Genomic DNA, 21,196 nt, shown 5'->3' with positions numbered 1-21,196 from the left:
ATAGAGAGCAGCTGAAAGTGATGAGGAAAGAGGCGAGAGTTAGGGAGTCCTGCAAATATAAGCTGAGGAAAACCCCTGTTGTTCGGTTCGGTCAGAGCAGAAGAAGAAGAAATGCCCTTGGCTGCTCAGTCACGCAGGCCCCCCCAAGTAATTACCTTCAACCTTATCAAGAGGAGCTCGGCTACAGGGAGATCAGCCAGCGACACACACTGAGCTCAAATCAAGCCCGATAAATACATTAGTGTAATGATAACCAACACCGAGCCATACACTACCCTGATTAGTGATAAACCTCAACCACTACTTATTCTGCAGAGCAATTACATCGCAGAGAAGGGTTTAAGTGTCCTTGATGGCAGCCATGATGCATGAAGTGATTACCTTGGGCTCTTATGTGCATTGACCTCATTTATACAGACACACACATAATTGCGGTGTGAATGGCTGTGCTATAACACTAGGCACCAGTCTCCCCCAGGTGATTTTCAAAATGATTATCAGCGCAGAATGTAAATTGATGAGGGGCATCCCTGTGTAGACAACGCAGCAGTAACTGCTGGGATTAGAGGCAAACCCAGTCTAACAAACAAAATGCTCTTATGACTCTAACCGTCTTGCTTTAACAAAAATCATAAACCACTTAATAATCTGTTAACCTTGAACATTTAAATAGAATATTTCTCTTTAAAATTTTATGTCATCGGAAACCAACTGGGAAACCTCCATAAGTTCACTCTAATGTAATGTAATTCTTCTTACTTAAACAGTTGCATAGAATCAGGGGTAGAGAATACAAATATCTCAGTAAGGTGTTTCAATAATGCATCAACGATGACAAACGTTAGAAATGATGGATAAATATGAAAGAATAACAAGTCCACAGTTTTCTGCTTGCACGTGAGGTACACGCCCACTTCCTACGATAAATAATTGATTGTGCGGCCTGGGAAGAACGTGAATGTTTTCTACAAAACTGAGCGATAAATAAAACACCAGAACTGCCACTGATCAGTCACGAGACGAGACGAGGCGATACACGAGTTTGGGTTTACGAGAACGAGACGAGGCGTGTTTTTAACGGGATTTCTAAGACATGATGGCTACAGGTCTGCCTCTCTGGGTTCATCACATGTCTCTTAAATGATGCCTCCTTGCTCATTGCTTGTTGCTCCCTGGTCGAATCGGAAAGTAGTTCTGGACCCGCCGTGTAAAGGAGTTTATATACTTACACTTAACAACGCCTATCAATACAGTACACATTTGTTTAGAAACAATCAGCTGTTGAAGCTGAGCGAGGATTATCTGATGTCATTATCACACAGACGCTTCACGAGGCTCTACAGGGATAGATCATGTCTCTAAAAACATATTTCCTCCTTTTGTTTAAAGCAGAACGTCGTGGAGAAAAAAAAAGTAATTATGATTTTTGTCCCGTCAAGATCAATATTTGTCAAGCTATAACCTCATAATGATGCCATTGAAGTTGTCGCATGGAAAAGTTTAAGGCTTTTTTTTCTTTCTTTAAGAAATGAGACTTTAAGGGACTCTTAAAACGAGTGTGACGAGACCTACTGTCATCACATGATATAAAACGTGACAATGTTCCCGTCGAGGTGAAAACTGTCTCGCTGTACCAATAGATACAAAGGGCAAATCCAAAGTCTCTTAAGTTGCAATCACTTAAATCCCTCACTTGCGTCTTAGCCCCCATAACCAGAAATGCACGGAGAGACACGAGGAAACGTAGAGGAGGAGAGATGGAATATGGTACACACTAGTCACATATCAACTGCATGCAATAATGTGCAATTAAATATTAGCTGATGAACATTTAACTGAAACCTATACATCAAGTACTATCCCTTCAGATTCTCCCTCAATACATTTTCTGTTCCACTGCAATTACCGGTAGATAAAAAATACATTTTCAAAATGAAGACTTCAATCAATTAGGTCCTATTGGCGCTCATGTGTGGAGAGGTCACTTGGAAATGGGCCTGCTGATGAGTCAACGTGTTGTCTGTTGTGCTGACATCCCCTGTGCTGCTGATGTACATAAACAGACAGGGAACTCTCTGTGACCCACACTCCACTGACCTGGATCGGTGAATGTTTTCTGTCACTCAAGCTCACGTGTGTCCCCCGAGTGATGAATGCAGGTACACACGGCCTCTCCATGGGAAATACCCAGGACAGTGGGGGGGGGGGGGGGGGTAGGTCTCTGGCCCAGCTAGTGACAGTTTTGAAAGGCAGATGCAGGTGTGCTCACCCTGAAAGAACAAGTTTGGTCCCTGGTGTTCATATAACTACAGAACAGGGATGCATCTCACCAGGGATTATACAATTACAGAGTTTGATGTTACCATTACAGTCTGAGAAATAATGTCGGTTTCACGATTATCACGATTATTATACATGAATGAATTTCATAACGTCACTAATGTACAATATCACATGGACAGTCTTTGGAAATATGAACATGCTGACAGTTGATTTTAAATGTTTTGAATAATGTATAAACTGAAAGGTTGTTACTGTTGTTACTTATTCTCATACATGGCCTTTTTTATTATCCATTTGAAATAATCAATCTAGTCTTACATGTGACCTGAGAACATCCTGTTATTGTTCTTGTTATATGAAGTTTTAGTAGAAATGATAGAAATAAATTGATAACATTTCTCTGCGAGTGTAATTAATACATTGATGGTTATTAATTCAATCTATGGCATCGTGCTGGTCCAGAGTTTACAAGTCTACAAGGTCCTGGAGTTATGTTAGTGTTTGGTATATCTGTCTGTAATTATAACCTACAATGCTGAGCGTTTACTCTATACAGACAGGAGGAAGAAATGTTAAACAGTCTGTGACTGATGCCCTTCAGAAGTCTCTTTTGTCCTCTACAGACGACGTGCAGCGTTACTACTGGTTATGTTATACTAAACTCTATACATTATACTAACTGTTACCCCTATTGACCATATGTGACACCTTTATGTTTGATTTCCAGACCAACTCAATGTTTCATCAAGCACCTTACCATTATGTCACTCAGTTGTTATGCTTTACCTCGGTGTGTAGTGCTGGGTGGTGATCTCACAGATGCTACCTCAAGTCGGATGTGTTTGGCACTGCAATGTTTTTCCGACGTGTTTTGAGGACTGGGGCTTCGTCGTCGAGTGAGTCCCTGGTCATTCTTGGTGCAGTTGATCACAGAAAACCTGAGAATAATGTAAAACTTTGTTCACAAAAAAACACTTTGCACAGGCTTCAAAAGTAAGCGAGTTCATCTGAGTTAAAGATAGACATTTGTTTTCAATATACAAACATTGTTTTAATGTCCTATCATTAAAATAAGCTTGTCTCTAACCACAGCTTTCTCTTTAACCAATCAGGAGGGTCTTAATCTAACTTTGTTGTGCCACATGAAGTTCACTCATCCAGGGTTCTTTTGAAAGACCTTTGGATTTCAGACCTAAAGAGACAACTTTAATAAGTAAACCATATTTTACTGTCACTTTCAAATTGTCAGAGGAAAGGTCAATTTAATGAGAAAATAGTCTGCAGTTGACCCAACAATAAGAGTCAGATGAAACTTTCCTGAATGGCTTACCTGATAGATGGATGGAGAAAGAGTCCACATGGAGCAGCATCTGGATCGCTTCTAACCGCCTCCCTTTTCTGCCTATCATCCAGTCTCTTTCTTCCCCTCATTTCTTTTCCTCTTCCGCTCTCTGTATAAAATAAAAGACAACATAAATGATAATGGAACAGAATGGAGGAAAGTAAGAGACACAAAATTGAATTACTCAGGTACAATAAAAGTAAGTACAGGACTAGAGTGAATGTTTGCATACTTTCGAGCGTTTCCCACTGAATGACGCTGAACCTAGGAGGTGGCCAGTGGTGCTGGTGGGCGGGGAGGGGGGTCGCAACTAATCTTTATTAGGTTGGATTTTATGTAACCAAAAGGATTGTATATTCTTTAATTGGGCTTTATTCTCCAAATGTTTTTTGTGTGAGTCACAAACAACATTGATCTGCTCATCTTACTTCCTCTCCGTTCTCTCTTATCTATACACTAGGGGTGGGCAATATGGCCCTAAAAGAATATCAATATTTCTGGGTATTTTCGCAATAACAATATTATTTACGATATGACAAAATACTGAAAAATATATAGAAAACATGAATTTTCTTTTATTAATTTCAATATCCTAAAATTGAAGCACAGTGTTATTGTCCTCCTTCGAGTGCTTAGGTTTGAGGTGGTAAATTAGTTTGATGGGTCATCCCCCTTTGTACAACTGATCTGTTGTAACCAAACCAATTCCAAACTACTGAAGTCACTCCCCTTTTTTAAGAAATAACTCACCCACCACGGAGCCGGTACTTTCCCCTTAGTCCACCATGCTTTTTGCTGTGCATAACGATCTGACGTCACTATGTAAAGAAGTGTTGGATGTTGCCATTATCAAGATATTCTTTTTTTTTTTAATCCAAATTTTATTTTACTGGTATTATCATGAACGATACGATATGGCACACACTACACACCCACACACACCTGCACCTCTCCACTCCATACACACATTGTGGCTTATACTTAACAACTACTTTTTTTTAAGGCCAACTTTTTTGTGTTTCTTGTTTCGATATTATTCAGCCTCTGTATATTTTTTAAGACGCACATAGCATTCCTCTGGATTTGAAATGTTTCACTCGTTATTCTGTTTTCACAACAGCTGATCTGCGTGTGTGTTCGTCTATTGTGTCATTGTTTATGGCTCAGCCTATTGCAATGATCAATCTAAACTGAGAGTGCTGAAAATCATCCACAGCAAAAAATATATATATATTGAATTGGCGGCATAAGAAGCTTCACTTTTAACAAGAGACGTCGTTGCAGGAGGGACCTTCCAGCAGACACATCTCTCTAATGGTTAAGAAATATAATTGGGTGTCCCACTCAGGTTTGTCTTTATGTAGGAAATACTGCTTTCCACCACCACCACCACCAAGGTGATTCACTTCAAGCATGAGGTTTATTTGGCTTATGGTTTATCAAAGTATGATAACTTTTGGCCCCCTGCCACATAAAATATGCTCGTACTGTTTGAATACAAGCGTACCCTAACATACAGCACCAAACATGACCTTTGAGTCAGTGGCTTTCCGAATTATCTTCTTCTCTGTTTACCCCTGTTGAACAGTGGAGACTACACGTGCACACTACACACCCTCATGATACAAACACAGGCTTTTGCTCATGTAAACAACTGTGTGTGCCGTGCTAATCCAAGCAGATGTAGGTGGACTGCTGTCACAGTGTGTCACTGTCAGTCCAGCTACTTCTGCAGGGCTCATGAAGAGGAGAGGAAGATGGCTTGCTTGGTAATCTATGCTCACTCAACTGTGTTTGGGACACAAACCATTACATTGGGTCACTCAAGCATATTTACACAGTGAAATTAGTTTAAACAACACATGGAGTACTCCGAGGTGATCCAAAATAACCCTGATGATGTCATCATGTTGGTTTTAATAGATTCAATTGTTAACAGAAGGCCTGTGTTGCAAACTGAAGCAGTTTGGTTTCTGTTAAGTTGGATTTTAGGGACCAAGGAAAGTCTAATTAAAGAATTTATGTGGTTGCAGAAACAGGATGCAGTGTTTTCAAACTGGAATTTCTGCAACAGCTGCTTCAATTTTGATTATTCTTGATCATTTTCTGGCAAGTTCCCCAACTTTCTTTAAGTGCTCCACAAAATCTCTCAAGTACCCCATTAATGTATCCCCTGAAGCCAATCAAAAGGTTCAAAAAAGCTGCGCTCAGTTCAGTTCGATATACGAAGACATCATAAGCGGGAAACTTTTAAGCATCTTGAATACAGAATTCTACATGACAATAGAAAGCAACGTTAGGAGGAGGAAACATACAGGTAAAGATTTTCAGTTCTAGGAATTTTCTATAGAATAAATGTATATTTTCTATCGTTAACACTGATGTGTGTTTGTTTTCTGTGTAATGTACTCCATTTTACTTTGTATTTTAATGAAATGGGTGCTACTATCGCAACAGTATGACATGTTTGTGGAAAAGTTGATGTTATCACTCCTGATGCCAATGTACTGCAACATTAACAACAACAGAGTCAGAGAGAGAGAGAGAGAGAGAGTGTGTGTGTGTGTGTGTGTGTGTGTGTGTGTGTGTGTGTGTGTGAGTGTGTAATTATGCAGACACAGATGCTGTCAAGACAGTGAGAGGGGAGAAGTTGGCAGAATACGCATGGGGATGTAGAGCATCTCTGCTGTTTGATGACACTGAGTGGAGTCAGTGTTGTGATTATGCAGAGTTTTGTTCATTTGCATGTTGTTAAAAGCCTCGTAGTGCTCGACTATTAGAGCCAAAAAAAGAGTCTCGGAATTCAACAAGAGACGGGAAATATCTGAAAAAAAAGGAAAAAGAATTTTAACAAATAACTTAAAGCTAAAGTTTGTGTTAGTTACCGTAAAATCCGGTGTACAAGACGCACTTTTAATACCTATTTTTTCTTTACACCGGTGCAACCAATATACCAGTATAAAATACTGAAACACGCGTGGGCAGCGCGACTCGCAAGCTAGGAGTCTGTGCTTCACAACTATCCCTGGAGGCTGAGAGCTCAACTATCGTACTGAAGCTAGTAGGAGCGCAAACTCCACAAAGTGAAAACAAACGGAACTAAAAGAGCAACACAGCTGCACAGAAAATGCACGTTGTAGACATCGCTGAACACAATATAAATCGTCATGCAGGAAAACAGTTTAAACTTTTTTTTTCTCTCTAAGAGACCTTCAAAACAGTCTTATACACCGGTGCGATTTATATTCCGGATTTTACGGTAATTAAAAATGGTGAAGTTATCACCCTATTGAACCTGTGCCTGTTTTTACAGATGTTCGCTACTTTCTCCTGAAGAAAAAAAAGGAGAAAAAGCATTTGTTTTCAAACCCCCTAAAAAAGGAAGCACAGTGTCTGTAACGCCATCATTACAATGTACACAAACCGCTGAACAACAGCAGCATAAGTTTACGCTTAACTGAGGTAGGGCTGCAACAACGACTTTGATTATTGATTCCTTGACATTCAGTCATTCAGCACTTTGAGCTTACATGTGATGAAATGTGCTTTAAAAATAAACTTTCTAGTCTATTGCTTCTACAAAGATGTATTAAAGCTGTTTGATTGGTTAAATCTAGCTCCATGTGATCAAATGTATGCCAGGTGTAGTAGCACTCTAACCACTCTGTGAAAGTATAATCCACGAAAAGTCCTTCACTCAAAGTACATCAGGGTCATTTGTATTGTTGAATGGGGAAGCTGTGGGTCAGTTGTAGAGTTGGTCATCTCTCCACTGGAAGGTTGGGGGTACGATCACTAGCTCATGCAGTTACATGTCCGATATGACCTTGGGCAAGACACTTTAACCTAAGTTGTTTGCTTCATCCACAGTAGGGGTGTGATCGGTTACAAAAAATTGTAAACGGTTACACGACGTAATTTTTTTCGTGTACACGGTTAACCGTTTATTTTTTTATTAATAAAAAAAAAGAAAAAGAAAAGAAAAGTGGACCGCAATCGCGCTATACAACCAATGGAGGGTGCGGCCGCTTTTCAGAAAGATTCCTCCGCATCACTGCCGCCACTCAAAGTTTTCAGACAGATACAACTGTGCTTTATAAAGTCGGCTATATAAGTAACACAGAAAACTTGCCATAGAAGTTATACGAGCAGGGTCTGTCTGTGAATGGCTCAGTGCGCATGTGTGTGGGTGGGGGGAGCAAGTGAGGAGAGAGAGAGAGAGAGAACGAGGCGAGTGTGTGTGTTCGGCAGGTGTGTGCGACAGGTACGTTATGATGCCGGGGACCTGAGCAGAATAAGCAGGAGAAATCAGAGTCATGATGTTAAGTGTATGTACAGTTCAAGCTCTGCGAGCGTAATAAACGGCCCGGTACCTCAAAATAACAAGCCGGACTCTCCGTGTCTGTTTACGCCTTGCTGCACCCCGGTGAAGTGACGGGGGTTAGCCCCCAAGTTGAGGACTACAACTTCGGCCATGGAGCAGATAAATAAGTCTCCCCTGTGCGCCCTGACCACGGTTGGAACGCGAAGCAGGAAGGTTAACACCCCGCTTAGTAATATGCTTAAATTCAGCGGGTTGTCTCGTCTGATCTGAGGTCGTAGTCGCCCGGTTACCGCCGCTGCGAAAGGGCGACATGGAAAGCCAGAACCCGCACAGGCACGTCCAAACAATGAACGGAATCAGAGTCAATCCCCAGGAGTGCGGCTCCTCCACGCCGCACTTCGCTGAGTAGTGTTGGCTGCCATCGCAAGTCAAAAGTGAAACTTAGGCTACTTGTAATGTGACGTAATGCCCGGTGGTCAGTTATCCAACATTTATCACGTGCATTTGTGAGCGCAGTAACGTTGTCAAAGTGGAACATTTGTAGCTTTATTCATCTCTAAATAAATAGTATGTCTTATTTTTGATCAGAGATGATTGAATGCGTGTCTCTAAAACATTTTAAAATAATAAAAAAATATAATAATAAAAAAACGGTTTTAGTTTACTGATTTTTCCTAAACGGTTATGATTTAATAACCGTTTACACGTGTACATGTGCACACCCCTAATCCACAGCGTATAAATCTGATTGGCTAATACTGAGCAACACTTCACTTTACTCTTCCATCAGCGTGTGAATGTGTAGGTGTGACATGCGGTGTAAAAGCGCTTTGAGTAGTCAGAAGACTACAAAACAATATAAAAGTTATTAACCATTTAAAAAGTCAAAAGTGTTGAGTGGATTGATAATGCCCCGCAAGTCTGCTATCTTCAGTGTCCTGTCCTTATAATATAAAAATATAAAACAACATCATAATATCACTCAGTAATCATTATGTATTTTATCAAGCTTGATGTGTTTGACAAAGTAGCCACAATTTTGTAACGGTAGACTTTGAAGACAGGGGCTCCGTAATCTCGAACATTACTTGTGTACCTGAATGCCTCCCGTTGCTGAATACATTTGTTTCATCGGTGGATACAAAGACTAGTTGCTGTGTCCCTCTGCCATAGTTAAGCTAATGTAGCATAGCCCGTCTCTTGATAGGCACGGCACATAATGCTGGTGCACCACCAGAGTCACGTAATGTATCGGCCCCTTTTCTAGTGGTGAGAAAAGAAACACCTGGTGTAGTGGAGCCTTGTCAATTAATTAACTGTGACACTTTAAACCCTGTTTAATAGTACCACTGGTTCACTGCTTCATCCCTATTTTCAGTACAGTGTATGTGTCTGTCACAGCAAACTGGAGCGGGTAGGGCAGAGCGAGCAGACATTGTAATGTGTGTGTGTGTGTGTGTGTGTCACATTAGTATTTGAGTCGCTGTGCGCATAGCATGAAACTCTCAGCTCGTGTGTGTTAATCTGATATCGTTAGAGAATCAGATTTGAGAGTACCGGACGATCATCGATCACAACCGGACAGGATTAAAAATTTGCTACTGGCTAGAGTAGTAATTCTACTATGTGTGTGTATTTAGTTGACTCTTGGTCTTTACTACTCCATATTGTCCAGAATGTTTGCGGTTGTTTTCTGTATACTGTTTACATACTGGGGAGTAATATGCCTTAATTTTCATAAAATAATGCAGAGTTTTCAAATATTTTTGGCAGGTTTAGAGGAAAGAAATAATGGAATTTCTCAGCAAAAATAAATGTTGTTATTAATTAGAAAAAAAGGCCTGTTTTTTTACTGCTTCTGATTTAACAATTAACAGTTAGACGACAGTGATGTATAACATATTGAAGGTTACAAATCCTTCAGATAGCCACTTAATGACTTTTCCCTCCGTTTTATGAACGTCTATAACGCCTCCAAAAACTTCATATTACAGTCCCAGTGCACTCTCTTTATGACCAGATGTGTACAATGAAGGCACACTGACTTGTAGAGCACAGCAGAAATATGACTTTGTGTCTGAATGGCCCAAAGTTGCAGTATTTGCATGGCAATAGGTCCAGCTTCTGTTTTATTATCTATGAATCTGTAATGCGGCTGCAGTAAAATACAACGGTTATGGTTTTTGCTGGGAGTGTTGTTTCATCACACTGGATCAGACTTTATTGTGCGTTGGTGTTGGAGGATGAGAATCATGAAGTTTGGAGCCAGCGCTGCTAAGTGAGACATTAGTTTTAGTGCCCCTGACACCAAGCATGGGACTAGTGATTGCAGCCATATTGCACAAGCTGTCTATTGAATTTCTGCCTAAATGTGCTTTTCTCGATCACATACAGCCGTCAGTCTTAATGAAATGACAGTGTCATCTCATTCACTGTGTTCCCTTGTTGTCCCCTCTGCTCACTTCTTCCCTCACTGATCCTCCCATTTTCCTTTATCCCCCCCCACCCCACCACCACCACCACCACCTCCTCTCATCTCTCTGTTTCACATCTGTGGGGAGGAATAATGAACGGCTTCCCTGCTCTGATTGGATGATGTATGAAGTTATTAGGTGGGATGAAAGCGTACATAACTCAAAGGCTATGACATGGAAAAGGGGAAAAAGAAATGCAGGAGTTGAGATCATGAAATGTTTTGACAAGCAGCTTTGAAACAAAGAGGATGTAGTGCAATGGGAGTAGGTCACAGTTTCACTGATGCCTCCACCCTGGCACACTTCCTTTGGGAAATTGTCCTACAGAACACATCTGCTGCCACCTTCCTGCTCCCTGCGCTGCTCCCAAGAAGGCAGGCAGATTGCGCAGTGCCCCAGGTCCCTCCCCTAAGAGTGTGTGTGAGGACATGGGTGAAGTTTGGCAGAGGGGGATCTCCCACGTGGCACTCAGTCCTCCAGAGGATTCTTCATCTATGTTTCATGTCTCTCATAAAAGCTGCATTGGTCAACTGAGTGGTTCTCAAACTTTTTTCAATAGCGTACCCACTTTCTTATCAATAATGTACCCCCTTTTCCCCCACAAACACCCACTTTGAAATATCAATAATCTATCAGCTTTTAAATATCAAGGATGAACATCAATTATCACTTTCAGTATTCTCCATGAATCCCTGTTTTATCACGATGTACACACTTTAAAACATGAATAATGTACTTACTTTTATAATAATGAAAATATCAATAATGCTTCTCCTATGTTCAATAATGAAGATTCTCTTTTCAAATACTGTACCCATTTTAACATCTAACATAACCACTTTAATAAATATTAATTATATGCCTTTTTTTCAATAACCATTACAATTAAATAAAAGTTTTATAATGTATCAGGTTTTTGTTTTTAAATAAACCTGCTTTAATTGTCTATAGCCCCCTTCCTATTTTTTCAACAAGGTACCAAGTTTAAAAAGTCAATAATGTAACTCCTTTTCAATATGTTTCTCATTTTAGAATATCAAAATTGTCCCCCAAAAATGTCAACACCCACTCTAAAATATCAATTAATTATCAAAATATCATACAGTACCCCTTTTCTGAAAAATGTAGCCACTTTGAAATACTTTTAATCCAGTTTGAAATGTGTTTTCTATGATGAGCTCCCTTGAATCAATGTTTCCTAACTGTATTTACGGCTGTAGGACGATAAGGTGTTGGCGTTGTATAGTTGTCAATCCAGTGCACCAGAAAACGCACTGCCAAACAACAAAGAGGAGAGGAAGACGTGTTTGTGTTTCTTATGTTGCGCCGCTGAACATGCATACCCTACACAGATATACCACTGAATTGTCCCTACAAATGATTTGGTCCTTGAATTAAAAACACCAACGCAGATCTTTAAGTGCACAGGTTCAAAGGGATCATAGGTGAGAGACAGCCGTGACCGTTAGAGACTCCAGACTGCAGCGGATTTCATAAACTTCAGTGATAGACGTAAAAGCTTAGGACACAACTTTCACAAGGCACAGAAAGGGGTTTGTTTTGTAGTTGGGGAGCGACTGGTGACGTCTGAAAGCTTCCTGAAAAAAATCTGTATCTTAAATGAAGGCAAAGTAGACTGCAGAGACTTCACTCATGAAACATTCAACCTCACTATTCACCCTCCATCCCCTCCTCCACCCCCCAATCCCAATGATTTTTTATCTTTTATTTAGCAGGAGACCAACTCTCTCAATTGACTCAAGATGGCTCAGGTTCTTTTTCCCCTTTGTGAAGCAGAAATCTACCTTTGACAATTAATTTATTATGGAGAAATTATGATGAAATACTTAAAGTGTAACTCTTTGTTTTTGAGTGTAATATTTCTTATTTTTTTCTCCTATGAGACCAGCTCTACATCCACTTTAAGACTAAACTCCACAGTCAGTATGTTGACAAGTGTGCAATGACAAGCTAGCCGATGTTAATCAGGCATAATGCTACTCTACATTGTTTTGTAATGTTGTGTTTTTATGGTGCCATGTTAGCATTATACCATTTCAAGATTAAGACAATGATAAACCATAACTGCTATCTAGTGCATATGCCCTGCTCACCATGGGACAGGGATGTAATAATTGGGGACTTTGAATGCCTGTATTTTTTTTTTTTTTATGCAAACCATCCAATAGAGACCCTTGATGTCTTTCTACTGACATATTTGTCTGACCCTTTCCTTTTCCAGGTTGTGTAAGTCACTAAATGTCTGCTCTCCTCCTCTAGCAGAGGCTCCTGTCTAACACAATGTTGTTTCCTGTGTTCCTTTGCAGAGCCACAGCTGAAGGGCATTGTTACCCGGCTATACAGCCAGCATGGATACTACCTACAGATGCAGCCTGACGGCACAATGGACAGCACAAGGGATGAAAGCAGCTCATTTTGTGAGTGTGTGTTTCTGTCTATAGCCTCCATGTATTTGCTTCTGGTGGTGTTGTGTAATTGTGATCAAATTATTCACAGTCTCGTCTGTAACAGAGCTAAAGGAAATGGATACATGTCAGACTGTATCAAATGCAGGCTACACCTGCAGACGTTACCTTCACACAGCTCAAATATTTAACATCTTAATTCCTGATTGAGAGCCAAATCAGCAACTGTGAAAGATTCTCTTGTAATGTACACAATGAGCTAAACAGAGAAACAGCAGAGGGTGAGGCTGAGGAGCAAAAATTAAACTAGGTTTTTGTCAGCTTATCTCTCAAATTTCTCCATTGTGTACTGTTTTTATCCCTAAATGAGGAGGAACATAATGCCAAGCCACCTGTCAAACTTCAGCAATTTAATATATAGATGCTTAAATGGAGAAAACTTGTACTGATAAAATCACTGATACTGTGTCCAAATGGTTCTGCAACTGAGTATTTGAAGTTTATAAATCGCAAAAATCAAAGCTGCTGCATGTCTTTCAAGTGCTTCTTGGTGACACACTGGCACCATTAAGATGACATGAATGCTCATCGTGACCTTTAAAAATTTGAATTTGGGTCCCCGGCCGTGCTTTCTTTATCATTTCTCTGTATTTTCCTATTTGACGATCCAGACTCAAACATGGTCCTCTCTTAAGACTGTAATGTGACATTCTTTCAACACTATTTAATAACCCACTTTTGAGGGTTTGGGTTGAATTTTTATTTACAGGACCACAGCAGTTAAACCAACCCAATACTGTACTGTTTTTGCCATAAGCTTGGTGTGCCAGGACATCTCTATTAAAGTCCAGGTTTTATAGGCAGTGTGAAGCATAGTGAAGGTGACATGGTGTTCTGTTAACATCAACATAAACTCTGCGAGGTCACACTATTTGGGCTTAAAGAGAGATATAGCCTGCTGCAGTGACACTGCAGCCTTATAGTGAAGATGAGCAGACTGTGTTGCAGTTTGATTTCACAACCTTCTCTGACTTTCTCTAGCTCTCTCTCTCTTTGTCGTGTCTTATCTCTGCTACTTTATTCCCCCAATTTAGCACAGTTCAACTTAATTCCAGTGGGACTGCGGATTGTGGCAATCCAGGGGGCAAAGACAGGGTTATACCTGGCCATGAATAGCGATGGATACCTCTATACCTCGGTAAGTATGCCCCACAGATACATAGAGGTGAACTAATTTACATTAAAAAAATATGTTGATGCAACACTTTCACCGTTCCAGGAAAAAGAAAAAATATGATGGCTCTTGTTGGGATTGTAGTCTAAGGGTTCAGGTTAGGATATATTCATGTCTGTGTGCAAATGCTCCTGATATCTGCACAGTAGAGAAAAGGTTACTGTGAGAGTAATCAAGAAATGGAGTTGTAATCAGGGCTTTATCATCTACTGCCCAATGTGTCCTTGGGCAAGACACTTAAACCCAAGTATCTCCCCCTGCTTCAGCAGCGTCGTGTGAATGTGTATGAATGGGCTCTGCCATCAGTGTGTGAATGGGTGTGAATGGGTAGGATTTGACATGTGGTGTTAAAGTACTTCAAGTAGTCATAAGACCAGAAAAGCGCTACACAAGCTAAAGTTCATTTACCATTTAAAAGGTCACAGCTGTTGAGTGGACTGATAAAGCAAGAGAAGTCTGTCTATCTTCAGCAGCTTGTCCAAATAATGTAAAATGCCCCCCGCCAAAAAGAAAAATCTAAAAATAATAATAGACAACTATTTGATGGTAATCTTCTTGAGAAATTAAGAAAAAGTGCCAACTTGGTTTGCAAATTCTAAGCACTTTACTTACTCGACCATTGGTAACCATTCCACTCGCGGAAGTGTGTTTGCAAAGCCACCGAGAGCTAAGCCAATCTGGTGGTGTTTTTAGCTGTGTTTATGTTGATCGCGTTGTCGTGCACAATATTGCTGCACAATTGACACAAACTTACCCACACCAGAACACCAGATCACCTTGCACTCAAGCCCCCACTCCTCCACAGCTTCATTCAACTTTTCAGCGAGCTGGTCGTCCCTGTGGCGGCATTGTAAGCTCCTAATTAGCAACACTGCACTGATGAGTTGCCACTTGCCAGTCATCGGCGATGTGGTGGCAGGTGTCATACACATAGCTCTCTGTTGTTAGGGCAGTCTAGCTGTCTGTTGTCCCCTTGCGACCTTGGTGCGACCTTGGTATGCTAGCTAAGTGCACTAGCATTTCTGACTTTGCGTCTTTGTACCTGTTTTCAATACGGGAGACAATGTTGCCTCTGGATGTCATATGGTATGCTGGTTCAAGCATATGCATCATCCTTGGCCTTCAATCACACCTATGGGCTTAAAATAGAATAGAAAATAATAGTACTTTATTCGCATTGCAGTTGTCGATTTATTATATTCAAACACAGAACCACAGTGTTTGCGTGTGGCATTTTCTCCTTGAGTTCAAAATGGTTCCACACAATACTTATAAGTTGCTGAACTACAAGGCTATATGGCGCTCGTCTTCCTGCCTTGTCATTATTTTGAACAATTCCCCTCTGGTTTTGAATGTGAGTAATTGAAACATGCTTTGAAAATAAACCATTGCACGTATAAAAGGATGAGACACGTTGATGATATTTCAATTCAATAAATCGAGTTAATTTCTCTAGCTCAAGCAAATTCTTAAAAAACGAATTAATCGATCGTTGTAGGATCTGATAAGTGGACAGAGTGATCCCACCTGTGTGGTGCCCTTGGATGTAGTAACAGAGTTGTTACAGAGGCAAGAAAACTATGCTGAGTATTAAGCGTATTTGAGGCAGCTGCAGCTACTTTGCTCTGCTCCATTGCTGTCTGAATGACAGAGCATCGCGTTGGCACGCTGAGACACATCAACATGCATTGCTGCACAAACGTAGACACCAGAACATCATGCGCACCTGTTTACTTTAGTTCAACTAAACACAGTTGATCCATGATCTGTACTGACCGAGTAAGGAATACAAGTGATCTGGTCAAACGGTGATGGTAAATGAATTTGAGCTTGTATAAAGCTTTACTATTCTACTTCTCTATTATTATTTATTAATTATTACTCAAAGCATCTTTACACTGAAGGTCACACCCATTCACAGTCTGATGGCAGTGGTTGCTATAAGTAACCATCAAAAGAAACTATGGTAATCCCAGTCATACACATTCATAAACTGCCAACGAACTTGGGGTTAAGTGTCTTGCCCAAGGACACATGGGACACGGCTGGAGGAACTGGGGATCGAACCCCCGACCTTAGGGTTAAGAGACGACTGACTCTACCAACTGAGCCAGACCCGCCCAGTTAGTTCGTCATTTCTCTGTGAACAGTTTGCTTATGTTATGTGTTAAGCATTGTCAAAGCTAAATCGAGATGTAAGTTGTAATGCAGGGGCCGTTCAAGAGGGTAGCAATACTAACTCATTCAAAAATGAAGGCATGCAAATTTATTTTTTAGTATTTTTCAATTTCCTTATTTGCTAAAATGGTCCAATCTGTGACTTTAAATCTGTGATTGATTGAATGTAAAATAATACCTATTTAACTCAATTAAATGTAAAGTAACAAATTTGTATCCAATTTTGGCCAGGAAAAATGATGCTTGCCCAATGAATTTTTACATCCACCCACAACCTTGGCCGGTAGGTCAAAAATAGAATTTTGGACCCTGAATGTATCTGAACAAATGTATGCAATTATTATGTCCTCTATTCAATCCTATAACATTCAAATTATTATATGCAGACAAAAATAGATAGATAAATAATTAAATACAACTGTATAAAGATATAAAGAATTCTCATACTATATGATCAAATGTGAAAAGACCTAATGTAATTACTGCAGTGTAAACTGCAATGTAACAACTGTAAGAATGAGGAATGTGACAGCCATCTGAACATGTGTTGCTATTTTTTTTTTCTTTAGCAGAAATCTGTGTGCTAGTTTCATAGTAAGTGCAGCAGCATTTGCAGAAGCATCACATGCATAAGCAGTTTTATGTGTATGAGAAATAAAGGAGGAAGCATCATCTGAACATGGGAGAGTTAAATCCTAACTTATGGCACATAGGCCTTCTCCTATATGAGCCCCTGATTAGCATGCAGTAGACTTCGGCACCCTGCTTCTGTGAACAGAGAGAAGAAGGGATTTCCTCAGCAGCAGTCAATAGTACTGCATCTCACACTGACCTCTTTAAGAGAGTTTCCTCTAGTGTGCACACACACACACATACACATACACACACACACACACACACACACACACACACACACACACACATACAGTTACAGGATGAGTTGATATAGGTACTGCACATTAGAACAGCTGTCGTCTTGTGTAATTATGCAGGTTTGATTTTATGACCCTCTTTCCTGTATAAGATGTACTCTTTTGATTGGGGGAGAGAGTGCAGGTGGCATGATATGGCACTTGGACTATGTCATGTTCATAGTTGTTTTTACATTAAAAAACAAGAGTGTGCGTGACAACCATGACAAATGTTTTCATTTACAATAAATGAACCCATCACTGTCACACTCAGAAGAGCTGAGGTGACTGACAGAGTGATGAGTCGCCTCCTTACAGCTATCTTTTCCTCTTCTATCATATACTTAATGTATGGTTGTTTTCTCCTGAATTACTTAAAAGTGTTTCCTTGGCTCTCTCCTCATGCTCCCCTAAAAGACACAAGTAGTGGTCAGTTTGTGAGGCAGAGAAAGTCTGCCTTGTCTTAGACATAAATCTCAGCCTTGTTACCTGTAGGTGACAACAGAAAATGGCTGATCCTGTTTTAAAAATAGAGCCTGGCTCATTCGTGCCCCATTTTATAATCTATGTGCTCTGGAAAACTCCTCATAGAAAGAGAAAGAGCAAGAAAGAGAGAGAAGGAGAGGCTGACATGAGGATGTCGTTGACAGGCAAGGATTCACAGAAACTGTTTTTGTGCCCGTCTAAACCTACACATGAGCTTAGCCTGTTACTCTAAATATGTGGTGCCCTCATGTAGGGGTTAGTGTGCATGGTTTTATATATCTGTTTTTAATCTTTTTGGCTTTAAAATAGAAACATCAATATATGACTGACTGGCTAATGGATGACTAAAATGAGCAATGCTGTTGAAGGTAACAATATATTCCAAAACAAAGATAAAAAAAAACTATTCTTTCTTTATAATACATAATTTCATCGACCGTATTTGTGCTGCTCTACACCACAGATGTCTTTACAGTGAGAATTATGTTGCATACTTAAGTGTGTGTGTTATATACAATAACAGATTATTTGTGTGGTTCAATTAGTGTTTCTGGGTCTGCACGATCAGGATTGGGGTCACAAAATCAGCGTTCAGGACATCCCTACCATGGATACAAGAACATTGAGTGAGCTTATAGTGAGATTTTCTTTAGACTGATTGATAACCATCTTTGAATGGCAAGCTTAGACATGCTCTGACATGTGCTGCAGACAATGCTGAGACTGAGAGGATTGTAAACTATGCATTTTGAGTGCACTCTGCTGGACTAACTATGCATGGCAGGAGGATTACTTATTCACCTAAACATTGTTTACTTCATAATATATTCTGTGAAAACAGATTTATAATGCAAACAAATCCCAAATGCTGCTTCCGCATTCTAAGAATAGGTTGTTTCTTACACCTGTTTTGCCAGCACTTACATTGTGTGAATTTGGTTGCAGGCTTTCTTGGATCACCAAGGCTTTAAATCCACCATTGAGGAAGGTTCTCACTATGAAATCTAGGACAACCTTTTTTGAATCAATCAAAGCATTCGCCATTTTCAGCTCTCTCTCCTGGGATAGCACACAGTTATATGTGCCTTTAATTTATTAAAGAAATACTTGAAGGACAACTGAAAAAATAAATGCTATGTTTGTGATCCGTGCAGGCGTCTGATACTGTGTTTGGTAGAAAGAAAGGGAAAGAATGAGAGAGGTACACAGGAGACAGATGTACACAGGAGAGAGATAAAGGAAGAGAAAGAGAGACATACTGAAAAAAGTAGCTAGGTCCTTGTAATTCTTTTCATGGGAGAATAGCATTGAGATGCAGGACAATGTTGTAGCAGGTGTTTTACTCCCTCAAGGTTTGACTGCATTCATAGTTTTAACCACCATGTCCCATCCATTAGTGATAGCATCCCTTTTTTAATAACAGGACAGGATAAAATGTGGACATTAAAAAAAAAGCAGCTTAGAAAATAATTGGCCAGAGGATTACAAAAGAGATGAAGTGCAAGAAATGTAATGATAAAGACGGACACTTTGCCAGGAAGCCACTTGTGCACTTAGGGAAAGCAGAACCTTCCTGATTGACTCGTGATACACCCTGTACCTGCGCTCTCCTTCGGAAATTGTCTCGAGGATGTAATAGAATGTAGTCTTGTGATGATAATGATTCACAATGAACCACCACTTCATGCATACTTCCTTATCTTGGAAAATGAAATGCATTGGGATTCAGGGGGGTCACCTCTGTCTCTGTGGGTCAAAGAGGGAAAGTCAACAGCTGCATTATAATGATAGGGGTACTTCCAGCTGTCAGTCAACACTGCCAAGGCATGAGTGCCTGCACGTTATAATCCACTCTGCTGTTGTCATGCCAGCATCATGCCTCCCCAGGCTATCATAAAGCATTAGAGACAGACCATACTTATGAGCTGCTAGACAGTATTAACTGCCAGTCTCATCCCCCGGAAAGCCCGTTAATAAGCACGTCTATGCCCTATTGACTTATGTAACATGGCGTGTCATAGTGCATCTACATCTGGCTCCAAGGCAACATCAGAAACATGACCTGCTGGTTCTGTTCTGTTCTGTTCTGTTCTGTTTTGCACACACACAAACAATACCGCATGCCCAGTTTAAGAGCATGTTTGGATGTGGCGAAGCATTGTTGTAAATGAGCTTGAGATTTAATGTTGTCGTGTGCGTGGGCTGCTGCAGCATTAATGCAGTGCTGTGGAAATGTGGTGGGATTACAGCAGCTGAGCAGACTTCCCAGCTTCCCATAGGTTACACTGGGAGCTGATGGGACAGTCAATAGATGCAGGGAAGCCTCTATGACACTGTGACCCCTGCTGTCTAAATAGGGGACTGCAAATAATTGCATGTCAAAGATGTTTTGAATTCCAGAAGCAGCAGCTACATGTTTAGGGGCATTAGTTCTCATTTCACGCTTGTGCATGCATGATGAAATGAAAGTAAACAAGATATTTAATGTTATTCATGGAGTCAATGTTATTTATAGTTATAACTGCCATTCTTATGCTCAAATCCTAATTGTATGCAAGGGAAAGACAGCAGTGAGATTTAGAGAACTCTCCCCTGTGAATTTGTGTATTAGTACCTCACTGTCCTTATTTAGTGCAAGTGTAATCCCAATGTATGGTGGCATGGAGAGTAAAGCTTCCTGAAGCAGGTGGAATCGATGTTATCTTATCAGGCACGAGGGATGTGGAGGCAGGGAGGTGGGTGTGTGGGCGGAGGGGAGAAGAGGGGAGGGGGTTGTTGGGTCGGGGCGCTGCTCTGCATCATAAAAGGTTCTTGCCATCTTGGGGATTCTCAGCACGGATGCTACATATTACCTCTCTCGTCTGCTTTCATTGAAATTCATTTTTGGCTTGAGACACATGGAAGGGAAGCAACCCAAGTCCTCCCAATAAGTCACGGTTGAGGAAAGAGGTTTTTATTTAATTTCTGGTCCTAGCAGCCACCATTTAGATGGAAATTTTCTGCCATCACTCTTAAAAAATGAGCTACCCTCGATGAATTCCGAACCATTATTCATCTTCGGCAGGTAAATCTGGTGGTTTGAGTGGTGCCTTCAGTCAGTGTACTCTGGGTGGTCTCTGTAGTCAGCTGAAGGTCAAAAGGTGAACATATATTTGTACCAGTTAAGACGGACTATGTCAGCGTTGAATCAAATTTGGCTGTTAAATGCTTAGAAGCTCAAAGGTCAGACTATTTTTTTAATTATTGCACTCCTATATCAGCCAATGACAGTCTCTTGTTTTACTAAACGCTAGATGTTGATTGGACATAAAATCAATTCTGTCAACGACAAAAAAATACTATTTTAAAGTCACATTATGGTCTTTTCAAACTGCATAATTTAACCTAAAGCTAGGGCCATCTCTGCTTGCAGCTCCTGGCCAATAAGAGTCACTTTAAACTTCTCTATTCAGTCTTTTAACTGGGTTTAATAGCTGCAACAACGAATCGATTATTAAAAGTGTTGGCAACATTTTTTATTACAGATTAATTGTGTTGC

The 21,196-nt window shown here is 40.3% G+C and overlaps 1 protein-coding gene across 1 annotated transcript in view; it reads left to right on the top strand.

Moving 5' to 3' along the window:
• fgf11b (fibroblast growth factor 11b) overlaps window positions 1-21,196 on the top strand; it is a 51,953-nt gene that overhangs the window by 15,357 nt on the left and 15,400 nt on the right. The window contains exons 2-3 of the mRNA XM_061055656.1: window positions 12,751-12,861; window positions 13,944-14,047. Coding sequence (XP_060911639.1) covers window positions 12,751-12,861; window positions 13,944-14,047 — 215 coding nt within the window. The remainder of the gene's footprint in view (window positions 1-12,750; window positions 12,862-13,943; window positions 14,048-21,196) is intronic.

This window comes from Labrus mixtus, chromosome 14 (assembly GCF_963584025.1).
Source record: "Labrus mixtus chromosome 14, fLabMix1.1, whole genome shotgun sequence".
In the NCBI taxonomy this organism is placed as follows: domain Eukaryota; kingdom Metazoa; phylum Chordata; class Actinopteri; order Labriformes; family Labridae; genus Labrus; species Labrus mixtus.
Note: the sequence above shows the minus strand (reverse complement) of the source record. Positions and strands in the feature narration are given on the sequence as shown.